The sequence below is a fragment of the Magnolia sinica genome, chromosome 3, assembly GCF_029962835.1.
Source record: "Magnolia sinica isolate HGM2019 chromosome 3, MsV1, whole genome shotgun sequence".
In the NCBI taxonomy this organism is placed as follows: Eukaryota; Viridiplantae; Streptophyta; class Magnoliopsida; order Magnoliales; family Magnoliaceae; genus Magnolia; species Magnolia sinica.
The window spans coordinates 12,293,804-12,320,864 of record NC_080575.1 but is presented as its reverse complement, the minus strand read 5'-3'; the positions used below and the strand labels follow the sequence as shown (position 1 = coordinate 12,320,864).

The 27,061-nt window shown below is 40.2% G+C and overlaps 1 protein-coding gene across 5 annotated transcripts; it reads left to right on the top strand.

Annotated features, from left to right (window-relative positions):
• LOC131239536 (uncharacterized) lies at nt 1–27,061 on the top strand. 5 transcript variants are annotated; one of them, XM_058237288.1, is made up of 16 exons: nt 5–254; nt 4,429–4,551; nt 7,307–7,363; nt 7,519–7,620; nt 9,321–9,404; nt 9,513–9,631; nt 9,719–9,778; nt 10,480–10,581; nt 16,068–16,184; nt 16,332–16,397; nt 22,085–22,151; nt 22,556–22,609; nt 22,690–22,779; nt 25,506–25,583; nt 25,669–25,689; nt 26,648–27,061. In XM_058237288.1, exons 1-16 carry the CDS (start codon nt 237–239, stop codon nt 26,762–26,764), a joined length of 1,275 nt encoding a protein of 424 aa, XP_058093271.1. In that variant the 5' UTR covers nt 5–236; the 3' UTR covers nt 26,765–27,061. The 5 variants fall into 5 exon arrangements, with proteins under 5 accessions (XP_058093275.1, XP_058093273.1, XP_058093271.1 ...); XM_058237289.1 differs by having other exon boundaries at nt 10–254; nt 25,521–25,583; XM_058237292.1 differs by lacking the exon at nt 16,332–16,397 and having other exon boundaries at nt 1–254.

The following is a 27,061-nucleotide window of genomic DNA, read 5'->3' as shown; positions in this document are numbered from 1 at the left end:
CTCTCTCTCTCTCTCTCTCTCTCTCTCTCTCTACCCTTTTTGACCGGACAGAAAACCAGAACCGAAGCAACTCTCTCACTACTACTCTCTTTTTACTTTTTTCACGCCTTCTTCTACTTTCTTCTTTTATAGAGAAGGAGAGCCCTGAAAATCTCTCTCTCTCTCTCTCTTTCTCTCTCTCTCTCTCTCTCTCTGTTTCGGTTATTTTGGCAGGTATTTGGAAATTTTCATGGAAAATGAAGATAATGAATTGCGTAAGTCTAATACGTTTTTGAGATTACTTCTTCCTTCCATTTTTTTCCTTTTCTTGAATTACAAAACTATTCAAATTCGATTGTTTCTTCTCCTTCTCTCTTTCTCTCTATATATCTCTATATATATGATGTAAAAAATGTTAAAACCAAAAAAAAATAAAAATTGTATGAATTTTGCATGCATGATTTAACACTTGGAAGAAATGGACGGTCGGGATCGATTTGCTGAATCTTGGGCGGTCAGTTTTTGATTTTTGTTTATGTAAGGAAATGGTTATAAGTCGTAGAAGTTTCTTCTGAATATGGAGATTTTTTTTTTTATTTTCTGAAATTGTGGTTTGTGATAGAGATGATTGGGTTGGAAAGCTGCTTCTGTTATGATTTTGGATGATTTTTTTAATATATATTTTTTGTTGAAGTAAATGGAAAGATATGGATGTGTGGGACTCATGTTTTGGTGATCTAGACCATTGATCTGATTGGTCCACCATGGATGAGGGATGCCCCCAAATATCCCCCTGGGCTGGGAGATCTTGAATGTTGAATTTTGGCCTGTTTTCAGTTGAATGTGGATGGTCGACTGTTGCTGTATCTTTTTTGTTAACGGTCTATTCCATGGTGAGGATGTTTCTTTTTGGGGTTTTTGGGTGAACTCACCTCCCATGGTGGGGCCCGTCAAATCAATGGTCCGGATCATCAAATGCTGGGTGCTTACTGTTTTGTGTCATTGCGAGAGGAACACCTCTGAAGATCCATCATTCTGAAGTTCGGGGATGTGATTAGAAGAGTATCAACTATTTTGTGAGTGATGTGGGTCCCGCAAGTTTCACAGCGGAGGGTGAGGATGTGGGATTTGGGAAGCGGCCCACGATGAGGGGAAAAACCCTTATGATGATGATAGAAAGGCTGGTGCACAATGAATTCTGTTTAAGTGATAGAATGATGGATTAGTAGCATATCCATTCGGATTTCACCTCAAATGCAAACATATTTCATTGCGGTATGTGGCTCCACAAGGTTAAACTAGATGCTAACCATTTAAGGGAAGTAGCAAGGGTCAAAGATGACAATCGAATTCCTACTAGCACTCAATAGCATCTTGTCAATGGGAGATATTGAGGGGCTTAACATGCTTGTAGAAATTGAGGAACTAAATGTAGCAGGTGTAGGGAAAGAGTCTCACTCTTTCCAAATACTTGGTGTGGCAGATGTCACCCAATACCTTTCTCATGTCACATATTGCAATTTAGGGCTGCAACTTGGGGCTAGGTCAATCCGAACCCAACTGACTCTACCCAAGTTCGGGTTGGTTTATCAAGGTCGTTGGGTTGGTTTGAGTTGAAAAATGCCGACCTGATTTGAATTCAGGTTGAGCAAATATGGGCTGGGTTGAGCATAGAGGACCTTGAGTTGGACACGTCAAGTTGGAAATCAGTTCGGGTTAGAATGTGGGTTGAGTCATCATGAGGTTGGATTGACCCTCAAACTGACTCAACCTCGTGAGGTTGAGCATAAAGGACCTTGAGTTGGACACCTCAGGTTGGAAATCAGGTCGGGTTAGAATGTGGGTTGAGTCCTCATGAGGTTGGATTGACCCTCAACCTGACCTAACGTGCCCAAGTTGCACCTTATGTAGCATTTCTCATATACATGACAATATATGCAAAGAGAAAGAGTCCCACTCTTTCCAAATACCTTTCCAGTCATCTTGTCCTCACAACATCATGTCATGCATGCATGCGTGCACATGCGGTTTGTGGGACAAGCATGCACTCATAGGGGTCGTTTGGCACCATAGATTTGGGGGGGATTTCAAATCCCCTGATATGTTTGGCACCATAAGGGTCTGTTTGGGCGGTGGGATTAGAAGGGATTAGGTGGGATGGGATTCATCTGGTCCTGTGCCAATTCCACTCCATGTTTGGGAAGAAGGGAAAAGCTTGGAATTACATTAAATGGAATTGCATTGGGTCCCGTGCCAATTTCAATCAATGTTAGCAAGTTGTTGTAGGTCCCACCATAATGTGTGGGCTATATCCACACCGTCCACCCATTTATCGAGATTATTTTAGAGCATGGGCCAAAAAATCAGGTAAATCCAATGCTCAAGTGGACCCCACCATAGAAAGCAACGGGGATTGAATACTTACCGTTGAAAACTTCTTTGGGGCCACATAAGTTTTGGATCTACCTCATTTTTAGGCCCATGCCATAAAATGAGGTTACAAAACAAATGAACAGTTTAGATATAACACGTGTGTTATTCTCAATAATTTCAAATGATGGTGGGTATATCCATTCAATGTACCACCATATTATCAACAAAGCATGGCATTAATCTCATCCCATGGCAACAGGGGACAATCCTTACCATGGGTAATAATTATGTTTTTTTAATCCCATCCCACTGCTCAAGCGGACTATAACGGCATGTTTGGGCGGTGGGATTAGAAGGGATTAGGAGGGATGGGATTCATCTGGTCTTGTGCCATTTTCACTCGATGTTAGAAGAATGGAAAAGCTTGGAATTAGATTAATGGAGTTGCATTGGTCCGGTGCCAATTTCACTCAATGTTAGCAAGTTGTGTGGGTCTCACCACGATGTGTGGGCTATATCCACACCGTCCACCCATTTATCGAGATTATTTTAGAGCATGGGCCAAAAAATCAGGTAAATCCAATGCTCAAGTGGACTCCACCATAGAAAGCAACGGGGATTGAATACTTACCGTTGAAAACTTCTTTGGGGCCACATAAGTTTTGGATCTACCTCATTTTTAGGCCCATGCCATAAAATGAGGTTACAAAACAAATGAACAGTTTAGATATAACACGTGTGTTATTCTCAGTAATTTCAAATAATGGTGGGTATATCCATTCAATGTACCACTGTTTTATCAACAAAGGAGAGCATTAATCTCATCCCATGGCAACAGGGGACAATCCCTGCCATGGGTAATAATTATGTTTTTTTAATCCCATCCCACCTAATCCCTTCTAATCCCACTGCCCAAATAGACCCTAAAGTAATTGGGGGTTTCAAATCCCCTCAAAGAGGGGGTTTGAAATCCAAGGTGGAAGCTCGGATTGCATCTAAAATCCTTCCAAGAGTTGCATGTGTAACTTGTGTGTCACTAGGCTACTAACCTATTGAACACATGGCTCACTGATGATATCCTAAAACAATCAGATTGTCAACTACACCACTATAATTACTTTAATAGGATAATCTGTGCCATCCAAACATTGCCCATGTAAATCAGTGGTTAAAAATCGTTGGTTAGTCACTCGGATGTGATCCTCTACTTGTGGCCCATCCGAGACTTGGAATTTCATCATTTTCGGGCAAAGTATATATTTCAACAGGCTTATTACAACCATCGTGTCAAACATTACATACGTATACTAATTAGAGATATTAAAGTTGATTTAGTAATTAAATTCAAACCCTTGTAAATATACTATGCATAGCTACTTTTAGATTACAGGGGATTTTGAATCCAGGGTGCCAAACACAACGGGTGGATTCCAAATCCAGGGGGTTCCGAATCTAGGGGGTTCCAAATCCACGCTCCCAAACAGGCCCATAGTTCAAACATGCAATCAACTAGGTGTTTTTTGTGGGCATTAGTTGGATGTTGATGTTGGTGGGAGCTATGATCTTTATGTGTATTGCCTTGGATGCAGATTTTATGCTTTCTGTTTTACCTGTTCCATGGTTCAAACTACCCCAGACCCTAATTGGCAGTGTCTGAATTTTTAGGGCTATTTTCGGGATAGAAAATATCACAACTCTTTGGAGTGAGATTAATTTAAGCAAATATGGAACCTCGCTATTGGGTGGTTTATATCTAGTATCTACCATGTTTATTTGTTCATAGTGCTAACATCTGAACAAATCACACAACTGTATTGTTGTGTGCATGCTTCTACTGTTGGTGCTTAATTAGCTATCAAGATGTATCAATTCTGTGATGGGTGCATCTCGAGCCTGTTTGTACTTGTCGATCCTTCTCTTTGAAATTCTTTGCCTCTATCATTTTATGTACATACAGAAAATGTACTTACCATCCAGATGCACTTTATGAATGAACTGAATTGATTTTGATCATGCATAGACGTGATGGCATTCTAGTTTTCATCTCCTTAGACTTGATTTTTGCTCCTGCTTCAGGTCCCTGTACTGGCAGATTCAACGAATAGGAAATCGTGTTACTGCAATATTCTTCCTGCTGCTGCTTTACTCTGTATAGTTTTCTTCATTGGGAGCTCTTTCATCACCACTGATTATAAGGAAGTATGGATTTTGTTTATTTTATTATTATTATTTTTATTATTTTAATTTTATAGTTTTAGTAACTACTGCTTACACTTGTTATTGTTAGTAATTAAACTCTTTCTAATTTACTTCCCATCATAAGAGGTTAATGTAGTGTTTGAAATTCTATACCTTCATGTTTGAGTGAAATTGCTCTGCTTTCTTGCTAGAAGATTGTAACTTAAGAATATTGTGAGCTTAACAGGTTGGAGGCACAGGGTTAGTTCTGAAATACTTGCCCAGTTTGGTGGGTCCAAAAATCAAAACAAGAGGAGCTAACCCGATTTTTTCATCCAAAGTGTTTTTTCTTACTCTTAAATGGTTGTTAGAACCATGGTTAATAAAAGACTCTGTGACTCAGATCAACTCGTGAAGCCTTGAGTCGAGTTGCGACTCGCTTGAGTCAGGGGCGAGACATGGTGCTGTGCCAAACAGGATCGATTCCTGCCAAGTCTGAGTTGTACCCAGTGCGAACGCTAGGATCAGTTCCTACCGAGACTGTGTTGCACCCAATGTGGACGAGTCTTAAAACCATGGTTACAATAATATATCGATTGTTATAATAATCTATAGGAAGGCACGATATTCTGGATGTTCTGGATTGACGCACATTTTTGCCACATGTACTATTGCAATTGTGCATGTTAAGATACATGGTATTTGGCCGGAGTATCATATAATTCCTCTTGAGAAAAGAGTTTCAGAAGGATCGTAAAAGATATACTGGCCGGCATGATCCAAATCTTGGCTCAAATATGAGCCAACCTCAGCCTGTAGTGACTGTTCTGTTGTTACAGCCCGAAATCCACCTCCTTCTCATGTTTCCCTAAATCTGATACAAAACTGAAATTTCACCGAGATTTTGGGCACTGTAAATGCCATGGTTTGGGGTATTGCCATTTCAGAGCATGCAATAGCTTTTGGAGGAATGCTAATACGCAAGCCCCTGCATAGAAATTTCATGTACTTTCGTCCTCGTGGTACACATGGCAAACATTCCTAGTGATGGGATTCTTGTCCTAGTGGGCCACCACATGTATGGTTCCTATGTTTGAAAGTGGGGAATTGGACTATGGTGGTCAGCCAGTTCGGGGGCTCGCAGCTGGATGGGTTAGAATAGTGGTCCACATTCAACCAACAGCTCAACCAGCAGAATCCACAACACCCAGATGATCAAAGTTGTCTAATCATGTGATTTTTGGCCTAAAACCCTTCCACATGGTGGCCCACCAGCTCACTAGTCTCAAAGCATATTAGCTATGTTACTGCAGGGAGGGAGCTTTGTCAAAAAAAGAAAAAAAGAAAAAGGAAAAATTCGTAGGGCTTTTTGGCATCAACCTGCATGTTAGCATTCACAATTGTCATATTTGTTAAAGGATTATGTTTTAGCACATGCTACCCCTCTTCCACTTCTTACTATATGAAAGAGGTTGTTTCATGGACTGTCAAAATGTTTATGAGGTTCCTTGCAGATGTTGGACGTTCAATCTTATTGTGGCCTTATAGGAACCATACGTATGCATGCTGATTTTATAAATGTGTTTATACACTAATAATCCCATCGCTGTGTTTGCATATGTGATTATTGATAATCATCTAGGTTCTCGTGACAGGACCTTAGGGTGGAAAAACGTGTCACTTCAGCGGAGGCACAATTTCTGAGTCTCATTGTTTAGATTGTCTATAGACTTCAGGATAATTGATTGCAAAGGTGGATGGTTTACTGCTTAAATTTAAATTAAGATATCATTGCGCCACATGGTGAATCAACGGTAAGATCTTGAAGATAAGGAGGACCGTTAGGGAAAACACTTCTTTTTACCCTTCTACTATCAGATTATTCAATGGATTCAATTTTCCAAGTGTAACAATTGTATAGATGTCATGGGTGGTGTTTAGCAATACTAGCCAGACTATCCAATTTCTTCTTCTTATTATTATTATTTTTTATATGAAACACGGAATTTACAGGAGAGAAAGTGGATGTTCTGTTATTTTCAATACATACATAAAACTACCTATTATAATAGTGAAATATGGGAATCCAATGAATTTTGGTAAACTGAGGACATGTGGGAAATATGGCATCTTTGTCAAATTTTAGTAGATGAGAAATTGAACAAGGGAGGACATCTAGTTCTGTTGGGAAGTGACGGGATTGATCCAAGGCTTCCTTCCCCGAGTAGGAAACTATGAAGGAGTTTCCTCCCAGGAGAATTAGGGAATAACCAGGTTTTCCTGGTTAAGTGAGAAAGGGGTTAGATGGGTTTATCTCCTCTATATATATACCTTCCCAAGGTCACACTTCTAATACAAGTTGTTCATTGGAATTTCTCTCACTTGGAGAACATAAGAGAGGGGCATAGGTGCATCGTGCATGGAGGTGGAACTATAGATATGTAGCTCAGTAATTGTAATCGTGTTCCTGTCCATTGGATTCCTTGATATTTGTTCTAATCTAGGATGAATCCAAGGTAAATCTTGAATTTATCTTGTTGTTTTGCCTCATATTTAAAATAATTGGAAAGCTGGTGTATTCGACTTCGTGTTGGGGGTTAAGCACTACATAATTAATGTTAGATGTTTTAGATTATTAGCAAGTCCTATATTTCAATGCCTTAACTACTTCTGCTTTCCATGTGGTAGTATTTAAATTTTTGCTTCTATGACTTATTATATAGCTATTGTTTAAAAAAATAACAGCATTTATGGAGTAATTTGGGGTTCTATGCAGAGAATATCAAGATGGGGAATGACCGATCTCATGCAGACACACTCTAGTAGATGCAAGGTTCCTCGCTTTTATTTGGCCTCTTATTGAACTATTTCTTTGATGTCTTTATATGCGCAATGCCAGTTTTCCTTGCTATTTCTATACTCTTGACTTCACTAGGAAAATGTCCTAAATATGCCTGCTATGGTTTATGTTTCTTCTATTCATTTTAGGATCAGTGCAGGCCTCATGGGAGTGAAACATTACCTAAAGGTATAATTAGTGCGGCTTCTAACTTGGAAATGCGGCCGTTATGGGGCTTCCCAAAGAAAAAGGTGTGTGAAACATGTATAAACATTAATATGTGATGGAATCAGTCTTAAAGTTCGTTCCATTAGTGTGCCAGATTCCTGCTACTGATGCTTGCTTTCCTTCATGGAGTGTGTGTCAAATGATAGAAATATTGTAAATTTTTCTTGCTAAAAGGAACATGCAGTTATTTTTAATAGTTGTATGTCTTACCTGGATGTTAAGATGTGAAATTAAACTTAAATTTGGGTTGACATTTATAGATATCTTGAGGATGGTCAGACAGTGGCACCTTAAGCTTATGCTTCTTTGTTGCTATGTAGATAGTGGAAGTATTAGAAGCTGTTGGTTTTTTGATCCCACACATACCTGTCTTCATGCACATAAGTGCCTGTGCTAATGTTTGTCATATTCTGGACATCCAAGCCTCCAATTAGGTTGTATATGACAGAGCCCAAAAATCACGCATCACATGCTTATAAGCTCATCACGTGGCCTACATTTGTATGTTGAATATATACTGTTGGACCATTTTCTTTTCATGTCCATTTTTCCTACATGAGGACCCCACCTGGTGAATGCTGCATGATTTTTGTGCAGGGGATCAATGGGTTGTGGGGAGGTGAGTTTCAGATCTTACACATTTAATAATCTGGCATGGATTTCAGCCTTAGACCCATTCAAGGGATGGCCCTAGACCAAGAGGATCTGGACCTGATCTATTTTTCTGTGGGTTGGGTCTAATTTGGTTGGTCTAATTTCCAACTCCCTATTAACTATAGACTTCCTATTTAGCGCCCACTAGATGTTTTCTTTAGGTAGGTTTTTACATTTTAGTTAGTTTCCTGTATTATCGTAATTGAAGGGACTTTAAGGGCCAATTCTAGGGCGGGTTCATGTCGGGTCTACTTTTTGGTGGCCCAAATCTGACCCATTTAAATGTTGGGTCCGAGCTCCTGGGTGGGTTGGTTGAACTTCTAGTGGTTCCAGATCCGACATAGTAGGTCCAGTTTCAGATCCAGACCCATTTAGTATCAAGTCAGGTCCAACAACCTGTTGGCCTGACCTGACTGATTTGCATCCGAAGTTTCAGATCAAGCCATCTTATCCATGGTTGGGCCTTGGGCTGCCTGATGAGCAGCTTAGATGTGGCCCGCGTGGTACATGTGCCTCTTTACATTGTTAAGACTTGCACTTGCATGTAGGTATGCATGGAGAGGCGCACGTGGGATTAGCAAAAGTCGGTTACTTTACTTTTTCTACATTTCAAGAGTGGGTGTTGAATCCATTGGCCCTGAGTTGTTATTTAAGGATTCATACTTCTAGTTCTAGGAGAATTCATGGAAAATCAGTTTGCTGGGGTGTTCTTTCCTCTGGTGAGTCAAAAGTTCCAGTGGTGGGTTCATTTAGGTGTGTATGTGGTATGTGAATGCATCTGAATGTCTGCATTTTTTGAGTTTCAGTTGCATGAACGCACTGACCCCAAATAGCTGGGACAAGCCTATGATGATGATGCTGAGTTGCATGAAATGCACTCAAGTTTTTCCCCTATAGCAAGCACAGTACTGATGTATGGAGCGTGTTTATGGGAATTTCACATTTGATTTGATAATGGATAATTAGACGATTACGTTGTCTAAGGGCATTTCAAGCTTGATGAGATGTTTTTGGAATGTGTAGTTTTCTGCATTTTATATTTGATGTTTTCCGCCATCTTTTGTAACAGAGGAAAGGAAGAGTGTCAAAGAGCTTATTGGCCATTGCAGTCGGAGTAAAGCAAAAAGAAACTGTGAATAAAATTGTTAAAAAGGTATAGGCTACATCACAATGCTCATGTTACCACCTTCATCTTGTGTTCATTGCCTGTTCTCTGCCTATAAGATAACTGTGTCTAACTGTTCTCTGTAACAAATTGCAGTTTCCTTCCAGTGATTTCACTGTTATGCTTTTCCATTATGATGGTGCTGTGGATGAATGGAGAGATCTACCATGGAGTGATAACGCTTTACATGTCTCTGCGGTCAATCAAACTAAATGGTAGAAGTTTGTCCCCAAGCAGCTTTTGAGTTTCTTATTCTTCTCTGAGGCAATGTTTGCAACCATGGATTCCATGCCAAACAGCAGCAAAGGAAAAGGGCTTTACTTTAATATGACGATTTTTATTATTTGGATAGCAAAGAAAAGGTTGGATTCAACCAAGTAATCATTACTCTTTTCCATTATTTGGATTCTTGGTACTAGAAACTAGGTGACACTGTTAGAGGAATATGAGATTTTCACTTGCTACCCAAACAAGAACTCAAAAATTGGAATCCATGTTTTTATTTTATTTTATTCGAAAGATAAATTGGAATCCATGGTTCAATTGTTCTCATGGAAATCATTATTGGATGATTATTGTTTTTCTTTGCCTTAGAATCCATGTATCCAAATATGCCCTGAATGCATACATGAGAGGAAATATAGGGTTCTGTACGGACCAGTCCCAACATGTGGCCCCATTTTCGGTGATCCAGACCATTGATCTGATAGGGACCACCATGGATGAGGGATGCTCACAAGTTCTGTCAGACGGGATGATCAAAACCCATCAATTAGTGTCCTATAGATAGATATTTATGGGGAAAAAAAAATACAGCAACATGCCAGATAGAAGGCCAAATATTGGGTGGATGGGACTTCGAATCTGGAAGTTTTTTCAAGAATCCCCTATCAACATGGGGCACATCAGATCAATTGTCTGGATTGGCAAACAATGGGTGCCACTTGTATGGTTTGGGGCATCAGATGCTTTATATGGCATGATGCATTTGGAGGCTATAATTCCTCTATTATTTGGAAGTTTTGGTGATCTCTAGGTATAATGTGTTGTTATGATGATATAGGTGGTTTGCCAAGCGTTTCTTACATCCAGATATAGTTGCTGAATACGAGTATATTTTCCTTTGGGATGAGGATCTTGGAGTTGAAAATTTCCATCCAGGACGGTATGTTCAATCTGCAATGTTTCTTTTGTTTACAACAGGAACTTTTAAATGTTGCACGCATCTCCTACTGACATGCTTTAAATCTTTTGGGCATGATTTTGCATGATAAGTTGAAAGTTCAATGACAAATATGTTTTGTAATGCCCATATGATTATTATCAGAAAAGCTCCTTATGCTTTCTTGTAATAAAATTGTGATGGAATTAACAACGGCCTGCTTGGGTGTACTTCTGAAAAGGAATGCAACCAGATGCGCCCATCCCATTGGCATTCTAGAGAACTAGAGCTATCATGCAGACGATGATAGGTATTAAATGCTACTAGCATTCGAAAAGATGAGAATAGGATGGTAAGGTCAGGCCGTTATCATCCTGTTCTAGTTCTCGGTGGTGGATGCTTGCTCCGGTTCCATTTTGGCTGACACTCCAAGCAGGCCCTAATATTCCAAACATGCAATTGGGAAGCATATTGCTGGTTTCTACTGGTTAATCTCTGTTTCCGGTATGGGACTATTCAAGGGGTGATTGTTGAGACTGACATAGCGAATAAAAGATGTGTAAATTGTTGACAAAACTAAAATATAGTAAAACAGAATCCGATAAAAAAACTTGTTTCTGTGTAAGCGAGCTTCTTCTTCTGGTTACTTGTACCTGCCCATCTACCCTTCTTGTCACAACCCTTTGTGTTGGCCAAGTTCTATTTTCCTGTGAAACTAGGAATTATGTTCACGCCAACGTTGGGCGTCTTTCTTCATTTTCTTTATCAATGTACCCACACCATACTATTAAAAAAAAACTTCTCTGTTTTCCATATTTGTAAATAACACCCTCACTTTTGAGGATCCCAAAATTTTATTTATTTATTTATTTATTTTTTGGACATGTATTTGATATTGTATTGGGCCATTCTTCGGTGAGAATGTTGCCTGCGGGGTTGCCTATTTAAAGTTGAGTACTGAGTAGCCTCACACTAACACATATATTTAATTTATATAAACAATATCCCTTAAGAAATTTTGAGAAAAAAAATCTAATGAGTTGTGCTGACCTGATTTTAGCATGCTTGAATGAGCCAAAAATGGCCCATAATTTTTCGAATCCATTGGATTCATCCCACTTATGCTTTCACTCCAGAAATTTGTAAGAAAAATTAAAAACAATTCAGATGAATAGTGCCAGCCTAATTCGGGTGCACTTGAACTGTCCAAAATTTGTGAAATCTGTAGGACTCATCCCACGAATGCACATCTCTAATGTGTATACACCATTTCCCTCAAGAAATCAGAGGGAAAAGTGAAATTGATGAATAATACATAGTTATTATTCATCTTCCTAAGAGCTTTGATTCACAAGTCAAGGAAATAGGCCCCAATTGAACACAAATCTATCATGATATGGTAGATCGGTGCCTATTATGTTTGAAGCTAACAAAAAAAAAGGGGTGGTGGTTTATTGAATTTTTGGATTTTCCCCTAAATGTATCAAAACTGCTTTGGGCCAAATCCCCTCTTTCTATCAAATTTGATCTCCAACAACTTGTGTTTTTTGGGAGAAAGTAGGTGAAAAGTGGAAAATATTTAAACTAAAAAGTTATTATGGGCGTAATGTTTGACACACTGTTATGAACTAGGCCTACGGTGCCATTAAAGGGGCGTTATGGTCCATTTTTTTATATCAATTGGTTCACCCCCATCAAGTGTAACGTGGGTGACTAATATGGTTAAATAATGGCCAACATGGCCACAATGCAACCAATTTTCAAAACCCCGCTCTCTCTCTCTCTCTCTCTCTCTCTCGTCTCTACCTAGCCATTTCACCTCCTTGTGTCTTGTTGACCTGACCCACGCTAAACCTATTGCCACTTAGCTACATGTGGGGCCCACTATTTGATGATTGAAATTATTGATCCAATGACCGTCGCTACTGAAGGATTCCTTATAAAAAGGCAAAATCATCTTTTCACTTGCATTTATATGGAAGTGATGGCCCATGCATGGAATTAAAAGCCCACGGCTTTTCACTTGGCCCTTTATACAAATGCGGCAAAATCATCTTTTTCAAATTTTGAGTTAACAACTTGCTTTTTATATCGCAAAAAGTAATCTAAGGGTGTAGTTTGCACATACACAGTAAAATGGAGAGGGTTTTACTGATACATAAAATTGATGTTTTTTAAAATAGTATAGGAAAATGGGAAGGACTATATGAAAAAAAAAATCTCTTTTATCTTGAAAGATGACCTTAGGCTTGTTCTTACCATCCATTGTTCTTACCATGCTTAGGTTTCATTTGAGTGCAACTTCTGAAAAAGGAGTTTTCCTGCAAAAGCAAGTTAATATTGACTTTATTGATTGATTTTACGAAAATCAGTTCAATTGGTCTTTGGTGAGTGGACTTTTTAGTGCCTGTTTTGACAAGTGGGGGATCAAAAGGGGTTTGTGAACTGCATTTAAATGCACAACACAACAAGGGGTTTGGCTCAAAAAGGATTTGTGTCAAACACCCCTTTTGAGGGTGCATCCAAAAGGGCCCTTATTATTTAAAGTCAACCATGTTTTCTTGTAACTTCCCCCGTTGAATGGACCTTTTCCAAATAGACTGATTCAATGGAGGTTCTTGAAAGTGATAAATTAGTTTGTTCATTTTTCCTAAAATTATTAGTGAAAATGATTGTCCAATTGGTTCTAGAAGATTGATGTCACCTTTAACCATGGAGGGATGCTGTAGAATCTAAAGCTTTTAAAAACAATTGGATTGAAACATAGTACATAGAATTCAATTTTAGTAACAAGTACCACAAAATGACTATTTTCGATATCTTGGGTTGATAATTCATGAGAATGGATTGATTGAGAAGGATGTTGCTTGTAGAACTAGAGTTGGGTGGATGAGGTGGAGACATACCTCTGGAGTTTTATGTGATCATTGCATATCAATCAAAGTGAAGTGAAAATTTTATAGGATAGCTATAAGACCAGCCTTGCTCTATGGGAAGAATGTTAGAAATCAAGGAACAAGGTGTTCAAAGGATGAATGAAGCTGAAATGAGGATATTGAGAACGAGAGAATTAGAAATGGATACATGCCAGGGAAATTAGGAATAACACCAATAGGCAATAGGTTATTAGATTAGAGAGCATAGACTTACTTGGTTTGGCCATGTGAAATAGAGACCAAGAACTACACCAATTAGAAGGAACGAGTTGTTTCAAGTTTAAAGAGGGGGGGAAGGCCCAAAAGGACATCCGTGGAGGTAGTAAGAAAAAGATCTGATGACATATGGTTTAACCGATGATATAGTCCTCAATTCAGTGGGATGATAGAATAAGATTTGTGTAATTGTCCCTGATTAGTTGGGAAAAGGCTTAGATGCTAATGATGATGCCCAGGAAAACATAATGTGGTGATTATCACTCCAATAAGACAGTCATTGATCTAGAAAGAATATGTACACATAATAACTAAGGTTTTTACATATAGCTCCTCCATTTTTTCTATATTGTAAAATAACCTTAGTTTTATGTATTTTTTAAAATATTCCTCCCTTTTATTGTATATGTGCAAATTACACCCTCAAGTTACTTTTTGCGATGAAGAAGCAATGCTACCAACTTTCTAAAAACTTGATTTTGCCCCCATCACATAAAGGGGTAAGTGTAAAAGGTCTAGCTTTGGAATCTTCCATTAGTGAGGGCCATTACTTACATAAATGAGTAAGTGAAAAGGCAATTTTGTCCTTTTGTGAGGATTCTTCATTAGTGAGGGTTATTAGATTGATGGTTTCAATCACTAAACTGTAGATTTCACATGTACGATGTACCTGAGTTAAAAATGGGATGACTTCGGGTTAGAGAGGGGTCATCAATAAAGAAGGGGGAGAGGGCTCTAGGGTTTGATGTGAGGGCAATTGTGTCATTTCACATTTCTAACTATCCTTTCGTTAAAGAATGTCCGCTTATATAATGTCATTCACATTTCTAACCTTCGGCTAAAGAAAAGTCTATTTTAAACCAATGTAAAAATAAGGGTGTTATTTACAAATATGGGAAGCTGAGAGTATTTTTCTAATATAGCAAAAAGGGTGGGGCGTACATTTTCTTGTACATTACAGAGAAATGTTCACCTACAGTGTGAACTTCACAGCAATGGGTGCATTGGCGACAACATGTCATGTGTCTGCAACATTCGAGCCGGAAACATGATCCCACTAGGAAGGTTGCTTGGTGCAAATATTAGGCCGACCTGTCATCAGGTGTACCACCATGTATGAAAACAAAAGAAATGGTTTAAATTAGCTGCCGACAGTCTTATTAAATGTACTAGTGTTGCCACTTGATGAGTGGTCTAGCCTGATTTTTGCACCAGGTGATTTTCATGTTGGGGCCCACCTTTGCAATGCTTTGATCTAGTGTTGTCATATACAATCACATGAGTGCTTATGCCATTGCATATGCCATGGTGGCATACACGGTTATTGTGGCATCAGGGCTTGTGCGGTCGCATAGAGAAGTATGCAATTGCATAAGCCATAGTCATACAGTTATGCCATCGCGTACGCTATGTGATGGCATAACCTCTCAATAGTTAGATTTTTTATTTTTTATTTACCGTTAGGACTTTTTTTTTTTTTTTACTTGCTTCATTTTCTTTCACTTTTATTCTTGTCTCTCTTACTCTAATACTCTCATCTCTCAATCTCTCTAGTTTCGTAACTCTCTTACTCCATCTCATACTCTATTATTACCCTCATTCTCTCTTAAAATGACATCAACAAAATTTTTATGTTGTTTTTTTCACATTTTTTAGTATATGCATTCATTTGAGTAGCTGTTAGTTGACTTGATATTATTATTGTTATTTTCCAATTTTCCTTGAAATTTCCCTTTTTTCTATTTTTTTTTCTTAAATTGTTTGGGGGCTGTGCCATTGCATTGCAATTTTGCCATTGCATCAGTGAACAGCCCCCTCGGGTTGCACGGGATTGCTTATGCTATTTGATAACATTGCTATGATCTCTTACACATGACAAATCATGTCTATATCCATTATGTGTGTGAAGTTCATATTCATTCCATTTTAGGTGAATGTTCCTCTAAATATATTATAGGAAAAGATTGTGGGCACAATGTGCACCGACTTTCGATGCACACAGATGGACTGCCGACTCCTCCCAAGTTCTAACTTGACTCAGGACTGGACGAGCAGTCTGAGTCTCCAAGTCAGAAAACTGTGTGCATGGATACCTCCACCGTCCAAAAGACGATTGGCAAAGATTCCCACACATTCTAAAGTAATATTTTTGAAATCCTGTTTTGAAATATGTTTTGGATACCCATAAATATCGTTGCACAGTGGAGGATGTGGACATCAACTCTCATTCCACATGGTATAGACTGAAGTTGGGTTCACATTATCCAGTCATTGTGATTTCTTTGATGAATCTCACTATTCAAATTTGATCTTCCACAATATTTTGTACACTTTCAGTTATTTATCAATTGTCGAAGAGGAAGGGCTGCAGATATCACAGCCAGCACTGGACCCTGCTAAGTCGCAGGTGCATCATCGGATTACCGTGCGTGGGAGGAGAACAAGAGTGCACAGGTTATCTTTTCCTAATATCTTCCATCTGATTGCTGACCATGTTTTTGCATCAATTGAACATTACTTGCACCTGCAGCTGTATTTCTGTTGCCTACATCTAGACATTTGTTCCTGACATTGCAAAGCTTTGCTGTATTGCATTGACAGGAGAATTTACAAATACAGTGGTGGTGGGAGGTGTTATGAGAACAGTACGGCTCCTCCATGCACAGGGTAAAAACTGCCAATCATATTTCTTCTGCATACAATTGAAGCTAAGAACTTAGGGTGAAAGTGGGCCAGGCTGGCCTGGGCCCAGCCTCCTTTAGGCTTGAGGCTAAATGCATGAAGGCGCAATAAGACAGCCGGGGCTGGGCTGGATTGACTTCATATCGGCCTTAGTGCTCACCTACTTGATTAGTGGGGCTAGGCCTTCTTGTGGATATGCTTAACTAATGGGCCAGTCTGGGACTGGGCCCAGTATTTTGATCATGGGCCAGGCTTGGACTAACCTTAGCCTGGCTGGTCTACGCCCCTAGTTGGGCTGCTTGCATGTAGGCATCTTGCTGTAGCATTTTGTTCTCATTGTTACCTTGCTTTTCCTTGATCTAAAGTTTAATTCTGGTGGTGCCTTGCTTTTCAAACTAAGGTTTGCTTGATTTTCTATTTCTTAAGTGGTGAGTCTCGTTTGATTGCTCAAGTGGAAGTTCCTACCACTGAAGAATAGAGGGGTGAAGATTTACCTGCAACGTGGAAGGAGAGAAGCGAAAGGGGTGGAGGATTTAAGGGCAAGAAGGAAAGTTGGGATATGATTAAGAGTGGAAGCACAACCTTCTGCCGGGGGGGTGTTCCTAGGGGAGAGGTGCACTGAGCAGTGAATCTTTAGAGATGGATGGAAGGGTAAGCTATGCAACATCGAGGAGTAGCTCTGGGGACAGGAGCTCAAGGGAAATCCAAGAGATAAGGGAAAACTCAAAGATAAGATGCCAAGTGAGAGTGGGGAAAGCTCTAAGTCGGGCAACTCGGGTAGCAAATTTCTAGAGCTTGGAGAGGAGGGCAATTTGGTAGGGGGTGAGAGGGAGGAACCTCTAGTTAAAATCAAAAGCAGAGCAGAAGATTTTTATTTTTATTTTATTTTATTTTATTTTGGGTATGGCTTTGCCTTTATGTAGATGGAGGAGGCGATTAGGGCCATTGCTCAACAGAATGGAGTTCTATTCAAGGGCACAAAGCTGAAGGTGGGTAAGGTAAAATAAGAGTATGAGGCGGTCAATCAAAAGCCTCGGTAAAGTAGTTGGGGGAGGATCTAAGGGGGGGAGAGGGGAAATAGGTAAGTGGGAGAGATTTCCGTCTAGGAGCAAGACCAAGCCCATAAGGGGAGAGGCGAGGTCCTCGAAATCATTAAAGGAGAGGGTGTTGAGCATGAATGTTGACCAAGAGAGGGGGTGTCCACCAAGAGGGTGCATCCTATGGTGGTCTGTTACACATTCATGCTAGGACCATGCTGCAATGGAGCTTGGCGGCGACGATTAGGGAGGAAGCGTTGGAGGTGGGTCTTTGGCCAAATGAGAATTGCGACCTATATGCGAGCGGCATAATGTTGAAGTTGCTTAGTAATGTTGAAGTCTAGATACACTGCATCCAAAGGCAAACCTAGAGAAGATTATCATGGCGAGCTCCCTGTTTAGAGATGGGATAGTGCGAGCTCTTCGTTGGTGGGTTGATTGGTCTGTGCTAGGGTGGGAGGTGACCTTGTTATAGATCTGGGAGCTACCTGTGGAATTGTGGGTTAGGAAAATCAGTAGCGATAGGGTCTTATTACGACGAGGTGATTAACATTGATCCTGACTTAGAGGGGCATGTGGATGTCAGTAGCAAGGGTTAACATCAAGAGAAAGAAGACAACCAAGGCCCCATATGTCATCACCATAGCTGCGGGGGAAGCAGAGGTGATAGGGTGACGAGGAAGTGTAGGTGAAAAGCATTGGGAGATGGTGGTGGGGGAAAGGCTTGTTCGGCAGCGAAACTTAGTCCCTTGTGGAAGAAGTGACATGATTTTCTCTGCTCCGCAGGAGCATCGTATGTGTGTTGCATGGAAGAGCAAGAGTAGGGTGCCATATTCAATGGAAGGTGGATCTTCACACCACTTGGTTCTCGAACCTTCTTTTTAGTGATGGCTGGTTCATTTTATGCGACGAGTGTCTGATGGTCTATCTCAGGACAAGATATTTTGGTGGTGGGGCTAGTGAATTTCTTGAGATAGTGCGGGACTGGTGGTGGGGGCAGTGAATTTCTTGGGATCATGTGAGACTAGCGGCGGATTTGTGGAGGTTGGCTTGCCAGTTGGTGTTAGCAATGAGATTTGGGAAGGTGATGATGTCGAAGCTATAGAGGCTTGAAGGAGAGATGAAGCAGGGTTGGAGAGGCACGACGGTCCATCCATTTTGCCACGTCATTTTAAGTACAGTGTTATAGAATGCTCACCATTAAAATTTTCGAAGGACTCATATGAAGGGACGTTTTTAATGGTTAACATTTAATTATTATTGTTTTTTATGAATCCAAGAGAGGTGGAAAAATTATTTAGGAATGGCTTAGGTGGGGCCCACTCACGTTGGACTTTACATCCGGTCAACAAGCCTGTACACGTAATGGGTCCCCACAAATTATTTGAATAGTTTTAATTGTTAATTTGTGAGCCCTTTGATTTTTTTTTTTTTTTATGATTCACTTAATAAATGTCCACCAATTTATAAGTGGGATAATGACAATTGTGCCTCCAAGTCAGCCCCAAATTGGTAATGCCATCTACCTGAATTTAATTTCATTTTTTAAAAAGAACTATTGGGAGAAATGATATCAAGTTGTTAAGTATATAAATTACATATTAAAAAAAATTAAATATATGAATTTTGTAGTCAAATTCAAGTTACCTGGTTAAAAAATTAATCAGATAGTCTGATACAACTTCTCACCAAAGAGTAGACCGTTACACCACGGAAGGTGATGATGTCGAAGCTATAGAGGCTTGAAGGAGAGATGAAGCAGGGTTGGAGAGGCACGACAGGCTTGGGGAGGGTGTGTATCAGGGAAAGGAGGCATGACCAATTGTAGTTGAAAAGAGAGGTGGAATGGAGGCTTAGACTCGTTGGAGGCGATCTCCTTTTGACCTTGTTTGTGCGGTTTCTTTTCCATGCACGATAATGGTCTTCTTGCAACTCGAGTCCAGTGTTGGTAGCCTTGCAGGGTACGCTTTGTTACCGTTGTCTGAGGAAGCTCACAACTCGAATGCAAGTGGGGCGTTTGCGACGGTGGAGGACATGCCTTCCTATAGTGATCCCAAGATTGCAAGTACTGGTTCAGTGTTACCAGTTCTATGCTTAGAGAATGTCTCTCGCTCCAGTTGGGTTGGAGGAAGAGCCCCTTTCTTTTTGTGAAGCCTATCACTGGGTGCAGTTAGATGTTGAACTCGTAAAAGACATTCTCATACCCATGGATATCCTTCCGATTCAAGCAATAAGGAGGCAGGCATATCATGTGGCGTGTTCGGGGAGACCACTTCTCTAATTTGGGTCAAGAGGTGGATTAGAGATGTAGTGGTGCATATGTTGGGAGACTAATTGACGTCATTTTCAAGGACTACGACGAAGATTATGTTGCTCTTTTTCGATTCGTGGAAGAGGGGTCTAAAATGCCAAAGAGGCAGCTCAGAGAGTTCCCATGAAACCTCTGTAGGGTTGGAAGCAGCTAGCAAGGCTTGTATCTTCCATCGATTACGAACAGGGATCGGGTAGTAGAAGTGAATGAAGGGGCAAAGGGGGAAGTCTAGTTCTGAAATGAAGCTATTAAGTTGGAATATGTGTAGGTTGGGATGTAGGTAGAAGGGTTCTGTAGGAGGTACAAAGGTCAACTAGTGACTCTCCAAGAAACGGTTCCAAGCTATTGAGAGAGCTATGGTCAACTCCTCGTGGGTCTCCTTGTGGGGAAGGTACCCACAAGGACTGGGTGGCTATTGATGCTTCGGGGGGTATACTAATCGTTTGGAATTTGTCGATATATGGGCCAAAGAGGATTGGTGGATAGGGAATTTTTCTGTCTTCATGCTTCTGAGGGATGTAACCTCCAATTTTAAGTGGGTGTTTACGGTAGTTTCTGAGCTGAGTTGTAGTCAATGTGCGCTTGTGTCGCCTGAGCTGGATTTGTTTGTAGTAGATGAAGCAAGCCTTAGTGTGTTAGGGGAGATTTCAATGTTGTGAGATTTTCCTTCGAGAAGCCGAACCGGAATCGGGTAACACGAAGCAAGAGAAGCTTCTTAGATCGGGTGAATATAAATGAATTGGTGGATTTGCCGATGAGGGATATTAAATTCACATGGCCAAATGATCAGGAAACATTGGCTGTGTTGAAGTTGGTTAGATTTTTGGTGTCGAGGGAGTGGGTGGAGACATATGCTATTATGCCAAAGGGGACTGTTGAGACCTTAATTCGATCATTGTCTGATTATGCTGGAAGTGGGAGGATGATTGGAGCCCAAAACCTTTAGATTCAAGCTATTTTGGTTGGAAGTAGAGGGCTTTCCAGCTCTAATTAGAGAGTGGTCGAATTCCTTTGAAATTGATGGTGGTGCGGGATTTAGATTGTTTCAAAAGCTCAAGATGTTAAAATGGAAGATCAAAAACTGGAAAAAAGAAGTGTTGGGTAAAAGGTGGGAGGAATTAGATTCTATTCTTTTGGAGATCTAAGAGTTAGATGAAATAGGAGGAGGTGGGGGAGCTAGCCAAGGTAGATGAGGATCTAAGTGCTTCATTAGTGCTCAAGTACAAGAGACCGAATGAAGAAGAAATCAAGTGGAGGCAACAATCCTGCATGACATGGTTGAAAGAAGGAAATAGGAAAACGAAGTTCGTTCCTCACATGGCTAGTGCATGGGCCAATGCAAATTGGATCTCAAGCCTTTCAGCGAAGGGGAAGAAAATCGATGAGAAAGATCAGATTTGCGTAGAGATTGTCAACTTCTATAGGGAGTTGTTGTGCACAGTGGAGTGGTCTCGATGAGACAAATTGGATTTTAACCAGCTAAGTGCGAAGGAAGCTGAATCTTTGGAGAAGCTGATATTCGTGGAGGCTGGAAGGGCGGCAATGGATGAGCTAGGGAGAGATAAGGCAGGCGTGAGCAATTTAAGGAGGTTTGCCGCCCATTTCAGGAGGCAGGCGTGAGCAAAAGAAAAATGGAGATGTGAATTCAACTCTTATCGGGAAGTGGCGATGACAATTTAAGTGGAGGAATCCAACCTTTGGAGGGAAGTGTAAGTCAAAAAGTACAGGGTGAGTAGTGGGGGATGGTGGATGAAGGAATCTTTCCTACATAGAGCTTCGGTTATCTGGAAGGCAATTGCTAACATGGGCCTGGCATTCATAGAGCTTCGGTTATCTGGAAGGCAATTGCTAACATGGGCCTAGCATTCATAGAGCTTCGGTTTGCCTGGCATTTGAGCGCCCCCCCCCCCCCCAATTTTTTTTTTTTTTTTCATTGCCATTAAAATAATAATAATAATAACTTTTCACCTCATGTGAAGTTTGTATTTTAGTAGAGCCACTTTTCTTTTATCATTAATGGTGTTGGTGATCATGGTATTGAAAGAATGGGATCTGGTGCCGTGGGTAAATAAAATCTTTGACTGACCATGCGCTACCTTCCTTATTTGAAGATCTTGTGGATACAATAACCCTCAACAATCATGATACCTTTAGCTGTTTGTAGCTACGAATTCCGTGACGTTGTTTTATCCATTTGTTTTCTCTTTGTTTGTTAAGCTGTTTTACTGCTGTGAGTGGACTAATAGGAAAATGTTCTTGTTGTTCCCTTATCCTTGAAGGAAAGATTTAATATATGCATGTGCTAAAGAAAAACTATGGTGCAGGTGGGTCGAAATGATGGCTCCCGTGTTCTCAAGAGCAGCCTGGCGCTGTGCATGGTATATGATCCAGGTGTGGCACCTCTACCATATGATATTGATAATTGACTGAACAAAAAATACAACCAAGCTCCCTCCCTCATTTATATCTGGGTTTCCGTTTGGATGCCTAATCGGATTGAATTGCAGTAACTCAATTGGGTAGAATGGAAATTACCAAAAGTGGGGTTGCCATTGCCACATTAAAAACAAGGGACTAGCACATAAAATGCAATTAGGATTGCCACCGCAACTATGATCAATTCTTCTATGCTTGAATTGGATTCTTGCTACTCCATTCAATTGAGCATCCAAACACACTATTAAGAAATCTATTTCTTCTTGATTGTAGCTGTTATACCTTTGGAACCAATGCTGATTTACGACAGTGGGCCTTGTTATTAAAGCAATTGCTTTTTTCTTTTCCACCTTTTGCAGAACGATTTGATCCATGCATGGGGCCTGGACATGAAGCTTGGTTACTGTGCACAGGCAATGTTTCAACCACAATAATTTCTTATTTGTGCTATATCTCTTACACCGAAGCTGACATCCGAGCACTTCTTTTACAGGGAGATCGAAGCAAAAATGTTGGGGTGGTGGACATTGAATACATAGTTCATCAGGGTATCCCTACTCTCGGAGGCTCGGATGAAAGCAAGGTAAGAAGGCTGATTATGGTATTCTTGCGCACATGAGAGTTGATGCAGACTGGTGCTTTTAGACATGTGGACATTCAAATCACCAATCTGGACTGTTCATTAGGTTTGACCCACTTTCATAGGACATCACCAATCAAAGGAACTTTCCCATTTCGACCCATGCTATAAAAGTGGATAGTCTGGATCAAAGGTCTGGTGACCAATACGTTCATTTGTTAGAGCCCACTTTGGCTAACATGCTCCAGGAACCATTTGGATCAAATGACCATAGTCATCCCATCCATTGTTTGGAATACAAAACAGTTACAAAATGAGTTGCCAATGTTTGGAAGGAAAGCATCCTTTGATTCCGATATGTTTCTCATGGTGGCTGTTGGCAAACCTAATGGGCGGTCCGGTTAAGTGATAGGACTTTCCACCTGTGATGTTTTCCTGGCATAGACCAATAGCATTGTTTCACCTCTGAGATCATATGGGTGCAGCATATGGGATGTGGTTGCATGGTGTCAGTACTACCACTATTAGTGGCGGTACCTGGCTATTGCGGGTTCCAAGTGGTGTCTATATGACTTTTAACAGATTAAACAGGTGTGCCCCACCATGATGGTGAGAGGCACCAAAAATGAGGCTGATCCACCATCAGTTGGCCACACTTGTGTGACAAATATTATCGAGATTTTGAAAATATCGTGATAAGATTGCAAAATTACACTAAACAATATTATTGCAACATTAACATGATATTATCATGAGATTTTCAAAATTTTGGCAGATTTTAAATTTTTTGTGTTTTTGTCACGATATTGACTTGAAAGGTAATAAAAACGTTAAGGAAATTGTAGTATAAACATATATTTAAAATTTAAATTTATTTAAAATAAATATTTTGGTGAGATTTTCCTGATGATATCCCTAGAAAACCTCAAAATTTGAAAATCTCTGGAGAAATTGCCAAGAGCAGGGTGTCTCACTATACAAGGTACACACAGTTCAGCAGAGTATAAACAAAGGAGATGAGCATGCATCGCTATTTCACAGAAAACCTTCCCTAGCAAATTGGATTCGTCGATAATGGACCTGAACACTGTTGAAGTCTTGGGGCTATGGAACCTACCCCACATTGGAGGAGAGAACCTCTATTTGTCCTATCCACCAGTTTCTGCACGAAAGGGAGGCCCTTTTCTTATGAATACAATGATTCAGGGGACCCTGGAGTTATAGTGCATACTTTGCTTTTGTGTTTTCTTGCCCACGTCTACTTTACGACAGCGAGTGCCCCCTATTTCTTATGGTCTGACTTCCATCTATTCCGCCCAAGGGCATCCAAGACAGTTGGCAAACCGCGTTTTGGCTTAAGTCTTATATCGCAAGCAGGCAGATTCTTCTTTTTGACCCTGATCGGTTCGTATCAAGAGAGCCGCTCTCTTCAACTGGTAATCATCGGGGGTCTAATTCTTCAACAACAAAAGTGACTGGTCAACCTTTGGTTCGATAGGCTGGTGATCTCTGAATCCGATTCAGTACTCGATGATGGTATTCTTCTTTTTTCAGTTCAGTATTTGACTAGGTAGGAGGCTTCTAAACCTTCGGAATTATCCGCTACCCAATAATTGGACCCTCCCCGCTTCTTGCGATGAGATCATTGATACAGAAAGCTTACCTATTCTCTCTAATGCAATTAGAGATGTTTATGTGAATGGGATCACAAGTGAGTTTCACCTACAAGCCGTAGCCGTCTTAACTAATATTACGGGAGGAGGAGGATTATAAGAACTTTCTAAATTTCCTCCACGACCAAAATCGTACTAAGTCATGGGAAGGCCTTGAGCACATGCGCGAGCACTTTTTATATGACGAGGTATGATTTTCTAATAATAATAATCAAGACTAATTTGGTTGTGTTGTGTCGACTCGATTTAATATCCGTTACATAGAATTTCATCCATTTTTTTTATATAAAGAATGATGACTTGTGCTTTTGTGGTACGACGCGTTGTTCTGTCAGAATTAGATTTTTCATTGTGGGCCACACCATAAGAAAAATAAGAAAAATTCCCACAAAAACTTCCAAATTTAGGTGGTGGTTTCCACTAGATGATTCGATTGGCCTGATTTTTGGGGTGTCCCATCATCATGGTTAGGTGCACCTCATGAACGGGTTGGATGCATAGACACAACAGATGGAATTTGGAGGCTTTTGGGCAGGTTTTGCATTGCTTTATGTGGTGTGGCCCACCTAACAAATGGATTTGCGTGATTTTTGCTCTAGTGCATGGTCATGGTGCGGTCAACCTATTGGAGAAATTGAATGCCATATACTACGTGAGCCACATAATAACGTTTGTATTGCACCCTTCGATATGGGAACATATAGGATATTGCATGTATTGCTGTTTTTGAAAAACAATGGGTAATTAGTTAAAATTTTCAATGAAACTTATGGGAATTTATGACTTCATTCCATAGTAACAATATATTCATAACATGTGTGTGGACACATAGTATTTTTAATGACACAGTCAAAATGTTAAGTTCTACATAAAGTCATGACCAGTTTATGAATAATACAATCTAGGATCCTCAAAACGTCAACCCAAATAGCTGGGCCAGCACTACAATGATGATGGTGGTGGTGGTGATGGTGACGGGATAGGGTCCTTAACTGAGTATAAATCAGACTACTGTTTGTGGATCTGCGTTCTTTATTTAGGTGATTTTAGCCACAGGCTTTCTCATTGCAGTCCAATGCTGAAGCACCCAGCGATGCCGCTCAATTAAAGGGTATGCTGGATTTGGCAACACTGGTATGATTTACAAAATAGCATGCTTTTCTTTTGTGTTTTCTATTGATTGACCAAACTGATTGGATTTTTGTTTTCAAACCTGCAGGTGGCGGATGATAGATCATCAGTAAGTATTTGAATGATTTAGTCCGAGTTTGTTTGCACCATCATGAAATATCAGATATTTGGTGCAAACAAATGCGCCCTTAATATTTGGAAATGTGGAATGCTAAGCAAGGTCACCAGCTTGTGAGGAAGCATCCCAAATGTGCACACATTGACTCAATTAAACTGACTGAATTGTGGAACTCACCTCTGGTTGGTCACAATCCCAAACCAGATTGGTTGAACAATCCCAACCTCTGATTCGTGACCATTGGACATTTTTCATTTTTAACTGTCCAATAAGTCTCCAACCATTGGACATTCAGATAAGTAAATTTGCTTAATCTTCAGTTCATGATACATTTAAAACTGGGACCAGCAATTTGGGCAGTTTGGTTTGAATTACTTGTATTCCACAGGCAATTTCTGAGTCTTTTCTAGGTGTCTGTAGATTATAAATTTCACCGTTCCAGATTATCGAAATTCTCAATTTTTTAACGCACTTTTCAAAAGAAGGAAATTAGGATGTCTGGCCAAAATACTGGTCCTTTTCTTTTGCCAAGCAGATAAAAGGTTCCACTTTTTAGTGATCTATACCATTTCCCATCAGACAATCTGAGCGATCCCATCATTGGTCTGCAAATGGATGGTTAAAAAAAATTAAAATATAGCTCGCGGTCCATATGCAACTGTAAGAATTGCACCCTTGAGATGTCTGGGATTGTTAGATGGGAGAGTATTTTGGCGCATTGCTTATCCATGGTTTAGCTTGCCAGAGGCACTACATGCAATGGAATGATGGAGTAAACAAAACGGGTCCTACGGAGTCCAAGTCGACTCAACGAGTCACATCAGACTCATCCAAGTCTTAAAACTATGATGTCGGTAGCTTGATTTAATGGCGGATTGACCCGGGTAAATGACTCGACGGTCCTCCATTTGCTATGTAGGAGTGTTATAACAGGAATGGTTTTGTGCAGGTAAGGAGGCAGTCCTTCACAGACTTAGAGATTTTCAAAGAGAGATGGGAAGCGGCAGTGAAGGATGATGAGTGTTGGATCGATCCGTACCCACAACCTGAAAATGGAAGCCGTTAGTATTTAATTTCATCTGGGTGTTCCTGTCTTCCACATAATGAGTGTGAGACTGAGCGTGACAACGGAACCTTTAATTCATGGAAAGCCGATAACATGGGATGTTACAGGCGGAATTCAAGGACGCATTGCAGAGTTATACCTCAAGCTGATGTGTGTGAGTTACACAGCTCCTGTGAGCTGCAATGTAGCATTTGTAATTTGCATTTATTCTTTTTTTTTTTTTAAAAAAAAACAAATAACAAAGATGTATTTAAATATTTATCTTTGCAAATGAGTGAAAATGGCATACTTACTCAA

Coding starts and splice junctions, on each gene's coding strand:
- LOC131239536 (XM_058237288.1), top strand. Junction 22,780..25,505: donor GAGGCTCGGATGAAAGCAAG/GTAAGAAGGCTG, acceptor TTTTAGCCACAG/GCTTTCTCATTGCAGTCCAA. Junction 25,584..25,668: donor TGCTGGATTTGGCAACACTG/GTATGATTTACA, acceptor TCAAACCTGCAG/GTGGCGGATGATAGATCATC.